Source organism: Diprion similis, chromosome 8, assembly GCF_021155765.1.
Source record: "Diprion similis isolate iyDipSimi1 chromosome 8, iyDipSimi1.1, whole genome shotgun sequence".
In the NCBI taxonomy this organism is placed as follows: Eukaryota; Metazoa; Arthropoda; class Insecta; order Hymenoptera; family Diprionidae; genus Diprion; species Diprion similis.
Window position 1 is genome coordinate 25,887,351 of NC_060112.1, and position 13,638 is coordinate 25,900,988.

Below are 13,638 nucleotides of genomic sequence, written 5' to 3' on the forward strand. Positions count from 1 at the left end.
TCCATCCTTCGTTGGCCACGCGAACTTCCGATTTGTATAATAGGAGTTCTCCACCATGCTATGCTTTACGAGGCGTAGTCTCGTGGTCCACGAAATGTGATGTATATCGGCGTCGGATCCGTGCAGCTTAATCAGATAACGATCTTACAATTCATTCTAGATGTGACGGGTACTACGAGTAACTCTAAAGGGCAGTGGAGATTATACATATTTTATTATGCAAAATTTGGTATGACGCATTGCGGTTTAATTTTTCGTAGTTTAATTCAAAATCGTATGGTACTAAAAAAATTTGAACGTTCTAGTTTATAACAAACGCATTTCAAATATGTCGGAACGTTTTATTAATTTTAGTAATATTCTAACCGATTTTCGAGTCAAAAATAAAAACGTATGTAATTCTGATAAAATTGTAGAGAAGATGAAATTGTGTTTGAACGGAAATTTTCAGGTGTTCAATGAAAAGTACTTCGATCCCTAACTTCACCCCATCGAATGACATGATTACGACGCGTGTCTGGTAACAAAGTTGAGAATATTGTGAAAACTATTTTCAAAATTCTATAGAAACCTTCAAACATTGATCTCTGCGAGACAAATATTTTTTGAATCACAACTGGTAACTTATCAAAAAAAAAAAGCGTAAGTGGTGAGAAGTGTATAAAAGAACGGAGATTGCTGTTCAAAGAACCAAAATTCGTCCAAAAAAAAAACCTTACGAATACAATCATCCTGAAAATGTTTCAAACAAACAAAAATAATCTTCAGATCAAAACCTGTTCGAGTTGGCACGGAAAGCCCTACTTATAATATTATACATATACCTGTACATACGAGCATCTATAGATATATATACACCCTGCCTATAGTAAGAACTCGTGTCTATAGGTATATGTATATATATATATACACGATGTATAAACATCCCCGGCGCGAGGATGCGGCTGACGAGTTTCTATCCCCGGGTTCGAAACCCACCCACCCACCCTCTCTTCCTCCAGAAACGACCCTCGTCTGACGTCTCTCGCTATCGCGTTTCTCTCTCCTCTCCACCTCCGGTGATTACCGCCCCCCTCCAGCCCTCCCCCCTCTGCCAAGCCGGGTTTCCCACCCCCAACCCCCGTTGGGTCTCCGACCGAGCGGCGGCACTTTATCGCCCCCAGCCCGACCCGACTCCAGAGCCAACCCAGCCTCCCTTGCGTGCCGTCTCCACCCCGTCTCGACCTCGACAGCGTCCGTGGATCAAAAACAACCCTTTCGCGTCTCGGCTTTCTGGGCGCATCCATCATCCGCTGCGAGAGGGTGGAAGTGCGGGGCGAAGAAGACCCACGATCTCCTTTCACGTACCTATATTCTACCTATGGTATATAGGTATATATATACACGCGTGTCCGCGCCATAAACCTTCCGACGATGCTGCACTGATTGCCGGGGGGACGGGAGGGGGAGCCGCCTTCCTACTTCCCTCGCTAATTGCGCGTTAAGGATCGACCGTTTTCGAATTATATACGACCCCGTCCTACCACGACAATTCATTGTATTATATTGGTTGGTTCATGGTTGGTATATGCTGCATGTGCCTGTAGGCATGCAGGGTGAACGGATGTAGATTAGCTGCACCTACCCTCGTCGAGGTATTTAGAGTATATATCCTGTTGTCTAATTGACATGATACGTTACGATTTCGGCAATTATTGAGATGAATTTTGATGAGATAAAATCTTATATATTGTTAAAAATTTTCGAAAACCGTTGATATATAATATACATAAGTGATGCAAGGAATATTTGCATATCTCTTCACGTTCGCATTCCCATCCGCATTTGCGAAAATCGTGCAAACATTTTGCGAATGTGATTGTCAGAAATACTTGATTTTTTTTTTTAGTCATAAAAATTTTGAAAATGATATTTGATAAGACAAAAAACATTAGCTTGATAATGAAATTTGATTATATAAAGGTTTGTCTTCACGTATGTCATCATGCTAACCTCAAAATTAATTTGTTTCTGTTCTCAATACGTCGTTAAATAATCAAACAAACAATCGGATGTATATTCGTACTTGCATTTGCGTTCGCGAATACTTAAAAATTTACACCCGTTACGTCACTAGTATAATACACATAACTGCAGCTGCCACATCATAGATCGTAATATGCTTTATTTGTGAAAATTCGCATTCTTCAGGGTATAAATTTAAACAAGAATGAGGTTATGATCATCAACATCATTAGTCATAGTATTAATCTTCAATACTAATAGTAGTAATAAATAATACGATATACTTGCAGGATAGATTCGAATAACATGTAATTAACCATTTTTTTTTTTTTTTGTTTGTTCTTTGCTCCATTTGTCTCGCCTTTTCCTTCAGGCATTAAGACGTTCCGTGTGACGAAGAACGATTTTCCTACTGCAGGCTGTCGTGACGTTCCGTGATGTTCGTGAGCTTTTGGGGTCGCAGGAATTCAGATTCGGGATCAGTCAGGCCCTGCGATTTCAGCTGAAGCCTGCCGCGATGGTAATCCATCCACTTTGAGGGCCAGAGGATCCTCTTCGATCGGGTTCCATTCGATCCAAACAGGATCAATGGCAGCTCGCGTTTCACGTGCCGCCTACCAAAGTCTGGAGGTGATGGAAGAGCTGGAATTCCCTCGGCATGGTGGTCCCTTCCAGTGACGAACATTCTCCACGAGGGCATCAACTGCGGGAGCATTTCTTCCCGGACAACCGATTCCCGGTTCTCCGAATTCTCCGTGACGACTGCAGGCGGCTTTGGTCGAGGTATCTGCGTCTCCAGGATCCCGGAACCCTGTGAATAGCCCCGCCACAGGGAAGGTTTCGGGGTGGAAACCGAGCGCCGGACGATCCTACGAGGTGCAGAGTCACTTTCGCTTAACAAAGGGCCGCGATTTGCGAGGTTGCGGTTATTTGGTACCGATTTTTTGCAGGGTGATTCGGTCAACGGCTCGGTGAGTCTTCGGCTGGCAGGTCTTCGCCCTGCGCTGAAGGGGCTCAGGGTGCGGACCAGCGGATGACGGCTTTCGGCACCGGAACGACGAATAGGCGACGAATCATCGTCCCTGAAGATGTTCCCAAGGAAGTTGCGACGTCCCGATTGTCCGGGGGCCGGAATTTCCCGCATCATCGCGGCGTCGCCGCCCAACCTTTGTCGGCTTCCGCGAAGCTTCACCGGCTCGATTTCTGAGGCAAGGGCTAAACGCTCGTCGGTTCCAAGCCGCCGCTGAGGCTGCTTGTCACTCGAACTCCACGGCCCGAAACGGGATCCCGGTTCCTCGGTGTTAAAACAGTTTCGTATCGTTGAATAAGATTCAATGTTGCACAACCTTGCCAGATCCTCGAGAGTCCGCTCGAACATCCCCATCCTGAACTCCATTATCGACAACCGGTCGTCGACGGGCCTATCGGACTCGTACGACCTGAATCCTATCTTCGATCCACCTAGGGGGGCCTCTTTACTCGTCGACGATGCTTTTCCCGCCTCCTTGGCGTCGTCCTGATCCGCCAAGGCGTCGTAACCCGATTCATCGACCCCCTCGAGGTCCACCGAGGTCTGTACCGTCTGGGGACCACTGAATATCTGAACATTGACCGTCGACTCGTCACCTTGGCTCGAAGTCTCGGCTGCAGATGTGTTCACCGTACGGATTCGGTCCTCCTCCGCGTACTCGCGATGCGCGCTTGCACCGCGGACCAAAATCTGTTGTATGTTTTCTGGGGAATCGCGTTTCTCCCGGGTAGTTTTCCAAACCTCTCGAAACGAGGCCTCCGACGCAACCGATGCCTTCATGAGCAACGTGACGGTTTCCTCGTCGACCAACGAGTCTGGATCCCACCTGTCGACCACATTCAACAGAACCTCAAGCTCCGACAGCAAATTTCCGGTATAAACCAGTTGGAACCGTTTATCGTTAATGGAGATCGCGGCTACTCGCCCTATCGAGTTGTTCGATGGTAATGAGACCGTTGATTCATCACTTCTACTCCAACAGGCCTGCGTTCTCTTCATGGTCAGGATGGCATCCATCATTGCAGTCTGGTCTTTACCGTCAGTCGGGTCGTCGGAAGCAACTGTCGACGGAGTCGTGATGCTGGTTTCCGGATAATCTAAGTCATCCTTGTGATCTTCGCCTTGACCTTGATCTTGGCCATATCGACCATCTTGGATCCAAGACGTGCCGTCATCAGGAATCTTGTCCAGCCGCAAAGCCGCCACATCGTGTCCAAGTACGGTAGACAAACCGACGCTGCAGGTGAAGTTGGTGCATGTCAGTCCCTCTTCACATCGGGTCGTTGCGAGGATGATGGTAGTCAGTTGGGCAAAGTCGTCGAGCCACACCGAGAGCTGAGAGCCACAAGATTGGCCCAATCCTGATTGGGCAGAAAGTGATTGATAACCTATTCCTAAACTAATGGTTTTGAACTTTCTTTTCCTAGTATTGAAAGTGACCAATTATTATCTGGGGAAAGTTTTGGGCATGAAACTTGCGCAGGGCGACAAATTAACGCATTTATACCACGTTCCGCGACGCAGGAGTAACAGCATCCGCAGAGATCTGCTCCCAACAGAGGCTCGCCGTCACCCTGCAGACACCGAGGTCGGGAACGCAGACGTTCTGCAGCCTGACATCCAGCGCACACATCCCTCTCCTCACACCAAGTCGTCAACGGTTGCAGAGAGGCCTTATCGTGTACTCCAACTGACGACGTCCTCCGTGGGGCTTCCGCCAGAAAGATAAGAATAACCGTAAGCACCAGCGGTGTATTTATGCCTAAAACCGAAGAAATTTATACAATATCATCCACGACTAGATGTTACCACACTTGTAGAAATTCCAAGAGAAAGTCGCGTCGAAGGTTGAAAAGGGTCGAGTCATCAGTACTAGACAAGGTCAGTGCAAATGGAAGATTGATTCAGATCGTGCGGTAGACTGCGGGTGCGAATTATTCATCATTTCGGAGTGAAAATCCTCGGGTTAACTTATGAAGAAACTTACCATTCATTGGATCTTTGGATCCGTTTAAAGTGGAAATATTTAACGCTACTCACCGAAAGTTATTGCTCCGCATCGGCACATATTCGACTGCTTCTTCGGACACTGGGCTGAAGAATATGGTTGAGAATGAACGCGGATGTGATATATAAACTTAGAGACAATGAGTGTTTGGTGAAACAACGCTTGTGTTACAATCCACGCAAAGAAACATCCTCACAGTGGCAAAGTTGAATGCAAGTCAAGCAAGTAAGCATACAATGAAAATAAATAATGTAAAATAGAGTGGATCAGCTTTCTAAGGTATCATATTACCCGGTTGATATTTACATACTTCTAATAATTGACTCGGTCATCGTTCTACGCGATTTTCTTTTCTTTCTTTGATGCCAGGCCAATTCGTATCAGAGTCGTTGGTGACCTGCTCTCGCATGTTCTTGGATCAAAAATGGAGACGCTAAATTTATTCACACAAATTTCTAATTAGGCAACGTAAAGTTATTTCAATTAGCATTATAAGATAATTTGAACCATGGATGACTGTGAGCAAATATATTTGGACCACGATAGGCTAAGACATGGAAAAATCAACTGCTTTTACTGACATCCAATACCGCATTGCGGTTAACCCGCTTACATGGTGTACCTACAAATAGCTGTCCACAATGGCGCAGGTAAAAAAAAACGATTGGCATTGAAAAATCATGTCCCCTACCTTTCTCCTCGCACTCTCGGGAACTTCGAAAGTTTATTCTACGTTTTTCTGAAGTACTCACGAAAGTCGTACGAAATAAATTTCCTGGGGTATTCTTAGGATTTCATCTAGATCGCTCTAGAATTACTTTGAAATCAAATCATTGCGTTTGTTATTACGAAAATTTCATCTATGTGATATATGCAAGATTTCAAGTTTCATTTCTGAAATTTTCTGATAAATGCGTTGGTATTTTACGAAATGATTATAAACTCTGTACAAGATTATCGCTGGTTCCCAAAAACGATCAGTTATTGTAGTCGTAGAAACCTGTGATAAGAATTGATTCCATCTTCTTTGTACTCTGTCATAGCTGAAAGCTTACTGTAAAAGTTATATACTTATGATATTACAGTGTAGAAGCATTTTGGGGTGAAAACCCCTTGCGTTCAGAGGGTTTCAACGAGGCGATAGAACGGCGTCGATGATGAGCGGCATCGAAGAGAATCAGGAAGAAAACCCGGCTGAGCCAGTTCCGGACGTCGCGACGGTCGCGGAACCCCCGCAACCCCCGGAACCGATTGTGGAAGAGGAAGAGGAGGTGGAAGACGAAGCGAACACCGGTTTGTTTCCGGCTACCCCGTCACACTTACAATCAGCTCGTCGTACCGCGCCTCAAGTAGTTTCCGAGGGGACGTTTTTCTGCGCTAGACTTCGGTATCTGTTTTCGTGTCTCGCAGCAAAATCTCCAGCGTCATCGAGCACAGAAGATGTCGAAGTGGTCGATGCACCGCGGGTACCCGGAAACAACGCGAGCGACCATATCTCCCACGCATTTATCCCTCAGCTGGAACGGGAGGACAAATTTACCCAAACATTTGTCAAGTATACGAAAAACCTGCCGGACAAACGCCTCGTCGAGATAATCAATACCGTAATCGATCACGAGGACAAGACTTTGGTCTTCTACTGCACCTCCGAGGAATTACTTCGAAGTTTTGAAGAAGGAGTCACGCCAAGGATAAGTTAGGGAAACATTAATGGCCAAATGAAAATCGATTCATTCAGTATTTCTGCTTTCAAATTCAACGTAGTGCCTTATATTAGTAAATTCGAAATAATGAGTATAAATATTTGACTTATACATAAACAAAAACAACAAACATTTCAACAGATTTGTATTTACTTTTAAGATTACAACATATTTCATTATATTCCGTAAAACCCACTTCTTCGCTGAACTGTGTGCCGCTGAAAAGACAAGATACTTCAAATCTTAATTTGATAACAAAAAGTGAGTATAACGGAAGAGAACCACCTCGTTGAGAGGTCAGAGGTAGTGGGGCACCTACGGTAGTCGTCGTCTTTGTTGCTCCGAATAACTCGGTGATTCAAAGAGATCGGCCGCGTCTGATCTGGACGGATCGTGCGAGGATCGTGAGCCTAGGGCCAGTCGGTGTTCCGCTAAATTATAGAGTAGAACCACCGAAAGTGTCAGCCAATTACTAACCAGCGACTTTCGTCTCGTAATCTGAGCTAGATGAGCTACGACCATCTTTTGACTCGTGCCGCCACATACGTGATTTTAGTTGTAATAGACACTGGCGTGAAACTCCGCATAGAAGAATACCCGAGCTAGCTGCTTCGTTTTCATTATTCTTCAAGAAAGAAACGATCCTCAACGAGTTTAAAATTCTGTTTCTCAATTCCTGGTTAACAACCTTTTTCAGAAGTTTTATTAGTACTTATTTGCCGAAATGTATGAATAAAGTCGTTACGATTTTAAAAACTCTCTCGAGTAGAATTATATACAAATACCTATTCAAAAGTTGTCTCAATTTCCCCCAAAAAAATATCATCTTCAAGATATTTGATCCTGATAATTGAGGAAAGTAATGTCGACCATTATTAACTGAAAACTGAATTAAAATAATGGATTTGTCTAAAAGTCGTATCGGAGATCACTGTTATCTCAAAGATACATAAAATCCTCGATGCATCTTCTGATCTCTGAATTAAAAGAACGCAAATAACATATCACAAGTATTATCTCAAACAATCTTCTTTATATTATTTTAGTATTAATACACAGCAATATATTCGGTAATCATATTCTTTCTATAAAAAAAAATCATGATTTTGAATTATACGGAATTGCGCCTTATTACACGCAACTTACATATCAGTTTATAATGCATAATTTGGATTTATAGTTCATAAATACTTTACTAGATGACACTACTAGTTGATGAAGTTCAAGTTCAGATAATATTTATTACCATCAGAGTAATCAAAATGTTCGTTACAGTTATAATTTCAACCGCAATCAACAGCGATAGCACTGATCTCTGAATTCTTTGAAAACATAACCACACAACAACTTGAATTCTAACCTAAAACAGGGTGACTTACAGAGCTATCAAATAAATTGTAGTACGAAATAAAATGAGACCTCAAAAATTTAAACTCCCATTTAACACGGACAGGTAAATATATTTGATTAAGTTGTGAAAGAACCGAGTCGATCTAATTAACACGAAAATAACCCTGGTTCAATTTGTCGAACAGGATAAAACGCATAATTCCTTCAACCAGTTGAAACCCTTTTCTGTAACTGTCAGACCTCATTAAGCTCCATAAATCACCCTTTAATTACCTATTCTGGAAGCTCCGTAGATTCTTCACCCAGGTCTTAATTCCCATCCACAAGTCGACAGCATAAAAGTGTAATCTGCATCTGCGCCGATATGTTTACCTAGTCATGTTACCTACCTTTAAAATCGTTGTTTTTATAGCTTGCCAAATGCAGAGAGGAAAGTCGTTGTCGTCTCTGTGTTTGGAAAATCACATTTTCGTGCCAAAGCATGCAAAACTGAGATGCTCAGTTCCATCCTACAAACGAGTCTTCTAGATGATCCCACGGTGGCTGAGGACGACTTGGTATGGGCTGTAGTACTTTATTATAGACGTGCACTTGCAATACCTTAGTGAGTCCAACGTAAGAAATTCCAGCATTTTTATCTATTCCCTAGTGTGAAATAGAAGGATATCACGATGCGAAAGACCGTGTGGTTTACCTGCACGTTCGAGGACTCCTGGACACTCACACCTTGATCAATGCCTACGATCTGTTCATCGACAAGTGCGAGAGCAAAGATTTCCTAACTGCTTGGGCTCATATGCGAGAAAAATACTCCAGAGCTCTGCTTGTCCTGTTTCACGTTTCCCATGTACTTATACTGACCCATCCCACGCACAGTTTTGATTACAGCTATGTTCACTTGTTTAGAGCACTGGATGTCGTCAGGTTGGTTAATCTCTGCTAAAAAGTAAACTTTGCATCGTGAAATTTTCAATGTCTACAATTTTTGGTATAGGCAGAAGATCTCAGGACAAGTTGGCGAAATTCTAAGTGGAATTCCAGGACTTCCTAAGGATTGGGCTACAAATGTGAGACCTTGTTCACCGCGGGTACTTTTCTACTTTGAAACCTGTCCTTCGATATTCCGGGATTCAGAAGGTGGCAACATTAAAAAGCTTGAACATTCGCTAGAGGATCAAATATATCATATATTAAGAAAAAACCGAATAGTCACTAATATTAGGTATAGTCATGGTTCATTATCAATATCGAAAATTTTATACAGCAAAAAATTTCTGAGTATAATCGCATTTTCTGTTCTTAGCACAAACTCGCTTTTTGCAATCCCAGCGAATCAGGAATTCGTTTATGTTCACACCGGGCCGACTGAATCCAGAGACATCCTGGGTCACATGGTCAGGAAGCTAATTCAAAGCTGCAAAGTAAGCTCAGGTGGTGACACTTCAAGAAGCTTAGCCAGTGTGGACTCTTTATTCCTATCCAATGACTTAGAAGATGGTAAAAATGACCAGAAATAATAAATTGTATCATATGTTTCGTCAAGTATTCTTAAGAATCAAATCTTGGGTATAGTACAGATACAAGTTTGCTTTGACTTACTTTTTAAAATCATTAATTTTAGAAACACATACCTTCAAGTCATTCCTTCAACAACACATAAGCTTGGCTTTTGCGAGGGGTTTTGACGATAACGTGGGGCGGCTTGCAGCACCTACTCATTTCCAAGTGAGGACAAGTGTTTCTGAAACTACGGTATCCTCTACTAGAAAAAATAAAATTCAGTTAAATACATGCAGAGTATTATTGAACAGATACCAACGCTGTCCTTGTTCTTCGAAGTTGCAAATAAGCTCATGGATTTCTTTATCAAGAGAATGGACAGGGAAACTTCAACACTGCATCATTTGCTTGACACTGATGTAAAGTTTAGTAAGAGCAGGTGCAGCAAGGTTCTGCCAAGAGCGCTCCAAACGTATCAAGACGGTCTTCCACAACACTACACCAGGTCTGAATTCTGAAACTGTTTGAATACAAGGATTTACTAATTTTGCCTGTAAATTTTCCTCAATATATTTTTGTCTATGTTTTCAGAGCATATCACGAAACTAAACTAGCACATGCTATGGCAGTATTTGAGATGCATGCACGCGGCCCACTATTTGAAGAGTTCAGTGAAAAACTACAGCAAGAATGCGACAAGCACTGGCGGGCAGGTAAACAAATGTGCGAGGTGCTTTCATTGACTGGGAATCCTTGCACAAATCCAATTCATAAAGGTGGCAGTGAGGGGGCAGGAGGTGGAGAACAAGTGGAGCCTAGGGATGACGATGGGTAAAATAAAGAGCAATATTTCATTCATAATCAGATTACGTAACACCGAGCTTGAATTCAGATTGGTTAACGACAATCTCAAATCTTTTCTATTTCAAGCAGCGATCTACCAATAATGGAGCATAGCAGTGGCGTAAGATATGTGTGTGCCTGCAACTGCGGCAGATGCCAAGGGCCAAGAGAGGATCCATTCAGCTTAAGGCAGGCCAACTATGATTATTTTCAATTATTGGCCAAACAGTGTGGATGTTCGCAGCTAGAAAGCATACAATTTCCAGTCTTTCAGCCCAGCATACACAATTTCAGGTTGGCACTCTTTCCGATGTAAAGTATCCGAGTCTCATTGAAATTGAAATGACTAATCATTCCTTGGCAATTTTCAGACCAGCACAACTATTTCCTACTACAAAGCGAAAAGACTCATTTTCTCGTATTGAGTTATCAGCACCACAGGGGCAAACGCAAGCTTGTAGTCTTGGTGTAAATACACTGCATGGTGAGTACTTGTGTAGATTTTATCAAAAACAGGATCATTGATATCCATCAAGTTCCGAAACAAGAAAAGACTATTATTATTGAATCCCTCAAGAAATTTTTCATCTGATTTCTTGACCTCGATTTATCACATACCCTTACCTTTCCTGTACAGCAGATTCGTCACATATTATACAACATTGTTTTTTTAACGCAACATTTACTTTTCAAAACAAAAAGATGACGTTGCAGTGTTTGGCAGTGGACAGTCAGCGCCTGCCAGTGACTTGATAGCCGATGATGCTCCAAGACTCAGCAACAAAGCTAGTCTCACTCCGGGCGATACAAATGAAGTCCCAGATGCCCACAATGTTGTTATCGAAGTGTGTGATGTAGACTTGGAGAACAACAAAGGTTTGATTACAAAGTGATGATCATAAATTGATAGATGGGTATTGTTATTCAACTGCATTGCCTTTCGGTTCTTCGTTGACAGCAATAATTGCGTATTTATTTTTTTAGAACCCGAACCGCTACAGTGTTCAACGCCTGAGGTAAGCGATGCAGAAGCTTCAGAAAAGTCCCTTGTTCGACAGCCATCGACAACAGAGTATCTACCAGGTATGCTGCATACAGAATCTCCCATCGGTCTCCTGCCCCAATTCTCCAGCTGGTCACTAGTCTGCCTTGGGCCAAGCAGTCTTTACTCGCACAACCTTGGGCTGCAGCATCAAGCTGGCGTATTGGCGACATCAGCATTTTTGCTACCCTGGGATGTGACGGTCAGGTGAATTGGCGAGAACATTAAGCAATATATTTGTTAATTTAATTTCTTTCTAATTGTGACGAGGTATTAAAATGCTGTAGACTAGAGCACCAGAAGGAGAGAGGATCTCTGTGGCCAATGGTTGGCGACAATACCAGTCACGGCTACAACCGAGGAGGTAAAAATTTTCAGAATATGAATTCAATACGCGGTCGTAAATCTAAGGGGGGCAAGGAATTCGTCGTCAAGATATTTGTCGGCGTTGAATATGAGTGTCCACGAGGCCACAGGTTTATGGCATCTGCTCCGGATAAAGTCCTGAAGGCCACTGGAACTGGCATTGTCAAGGACAGCGGAAACAAAGTTACATCCAGCACGGCAGATATGCCTCTATACTTCCCTTGTCCCTGCAGGTACTGTTAATGGACTATTCTTATCGCATTATATTCCGAATGTTCTACTTGATGTATTTTTGTTACAATTAAGAATCGTAAAATCAAGGAATCAAACCACCAAATCTATTCTAGGCAAATAAAGCCACTGATGGCACAGTTGATGAGAATACACGTTGTAACGCCCAAGGCCCCGGTCCACGTCACCTTGAATCCACGGGTTCAACCAGGTCCCCCACCTTGTCCGATTTTCGTCACTGGTTGTGAGGAACCGATAAAGTTATCGCAGAGCGCCTACTGGGTCCTCAGACTTCCGTATCCTTTTTTTTCGCCAACTGTACCGTGAATGTTGAATTTGTTTCAAATGTTCAATCATGATGATTAGATGTGACTCAAGGTGTTCACAGATCAACGATTTTTCCCTTTTACTGGGAATTACTGCAGTCAAGTTGATTAAAAATTTTTGAAACTTTTCCGCAAAACACTTTGAATTGTTTCAATTTTTTTTTCCATCTTATCACACAGTCTATGTATTACCATGCATATTACAGGGTGGCGACAGTTTTGCTCAAATAAAATTCCCTGACGCTTTCCCACGACCCTTATGTAATGTTGGGCGCTGTTATTTACGACAATCAAGACGTATTGTTATCATACATTTTGATGTTTAGAGGTGAAATTTTAACATTCTTAACAACTAATGCAGATATGTTTATATGGGCGAAAAGGGGCCTTATTTGGCTCCGAAAGAACCAGTACCTATAGCTCATGGTAGACTTTTAGCTGGAATGTATGGAATCAGTGAAGTTGTTCCAGAAAAGAAATGATCCATGTCACATGAAAATCTGTGAAAGGATACAAATTCAGTACATGGAAAATCTCAACGTGTATTTTAATTCAAACGTGAATACTACCCAGGAGCAAGTAATCGGATTGTTTGTACATTCAAGGCTCTGGAAGTTTAAGTAAATCCAATGCCGAATCCGTGTGTATACGATTGTACACAGGTTGTGTATAGTATTGGGTGATTTTTCCTGTTACTTTTAGTTTAATTCCAGTTTTAAAAATTTATGATTGAAGTAACAGTTTATTACACCAAGCATTTACATGCGCAGCTGGTTCGTAATAAGAACTAATTTATTGGTCTGGCATGATTAAATGTTTCTTGTACAGTGAAAATAAAAAATATGTATTGTATGTAATTTTTTATCAATTTTCTCTCTCTCTCTCTCCCTCTGTTTTTAACAATATTCACTAAAAAACAATTTGTATTTTAATGAGCGTAAACAATTTATTTTACATAAGAGGAATACTCTGACATCAAAAAAAAGCAATAATAAACGACGATGTATAATAATAAATAAAGTATGAAATGTAAATAATGGGTATTTACAAACATGTAAGTGGCAAAAAAGCTATAACAGAGACAAAGTATTCTTTGCAATCGTTCGTAATCTCTATCCTACAGTGCACTCTATCATTTCAAAGCAGTGCAAATGGCGGGATCATTCTTACTATACAACGTGTAACCGTATGTTCATCCGAAAATTTTGCACAAACCCAACGTGATTCTTTTATTT

The 13,638-nt window shown here is 42.1% G+C and overlaps 1 protein-coding gene across 2 annotated transcripts; it reads left to right on the forward strand.

Annotated features, from left to right (window-relative positions):
- The first annotated feature begins 8,057 nt into the window (after positions 1–8,057).
- Positions 8,058–13,260, forward strand: LOC124408662 (protein SMG8). Of its 2 annotated transcripts, none has more exons than XM_046885774.1 (15): positions 8,058–8,198; positions 8,508–8,652; positions 8,745–9,019; positions 9,090–9,317; positions 9,399–9,592; positions 9,717–9,820; positions 9,907–10,100; positions 10,187–10,426; positions 10,529–10,732; positions 10,810–10,922; positions 11,141–11,314; positions 11,423–11,687; positions 11,768–12,079; positions 12,194–12,373; positions 12,765–13,260. In XM_046885774.1, the coding sequence occupies exons 1-15, from the start codon at positions 8,158–8,160 to the stop codon at positions 12,883–12,885; spliced, it is 2,790 nt and encodes a 929-aa protein (XP_046741730.1). In that variant the 5' UTR covers positions 8,058–8,157; the 3' UTR covers positions 12,886–13,260. The 2 variants fall into 2 exon arrangements, with proteins under 2 accessions (XP_046741730.1, XP_046741731.1); XM_046885775.1 differs by having other exon boundaries at positions 11,153–11,314.
- Positions 13,261–13,638: the final 378 nt, after the last annotated feature.

Bases quoted from the DNA above. Each gene is read 5' to 3' on its own strand.
- LOC124408662 (XM_046885774.1), top strand. From the start codon at position 8,158: ATGAGACCTCAAAAATTTAAACTCCCATTTAACACGGACAG. The intron at 10,101-10,186 runs GTCTGAATTCTG...CTATGTTTTCAG, and splicing joins CTTCCACAACACTACACCAG to AGCATATCACGAAACTAAAC. The intron at 11,688-11,767 runs GTGAATTGGCGA...AAAATGCTGTAG, and splicing joins CCCTGGGATGTGACGGTCAG to ACTAGAGCACCAGAAGGAGA.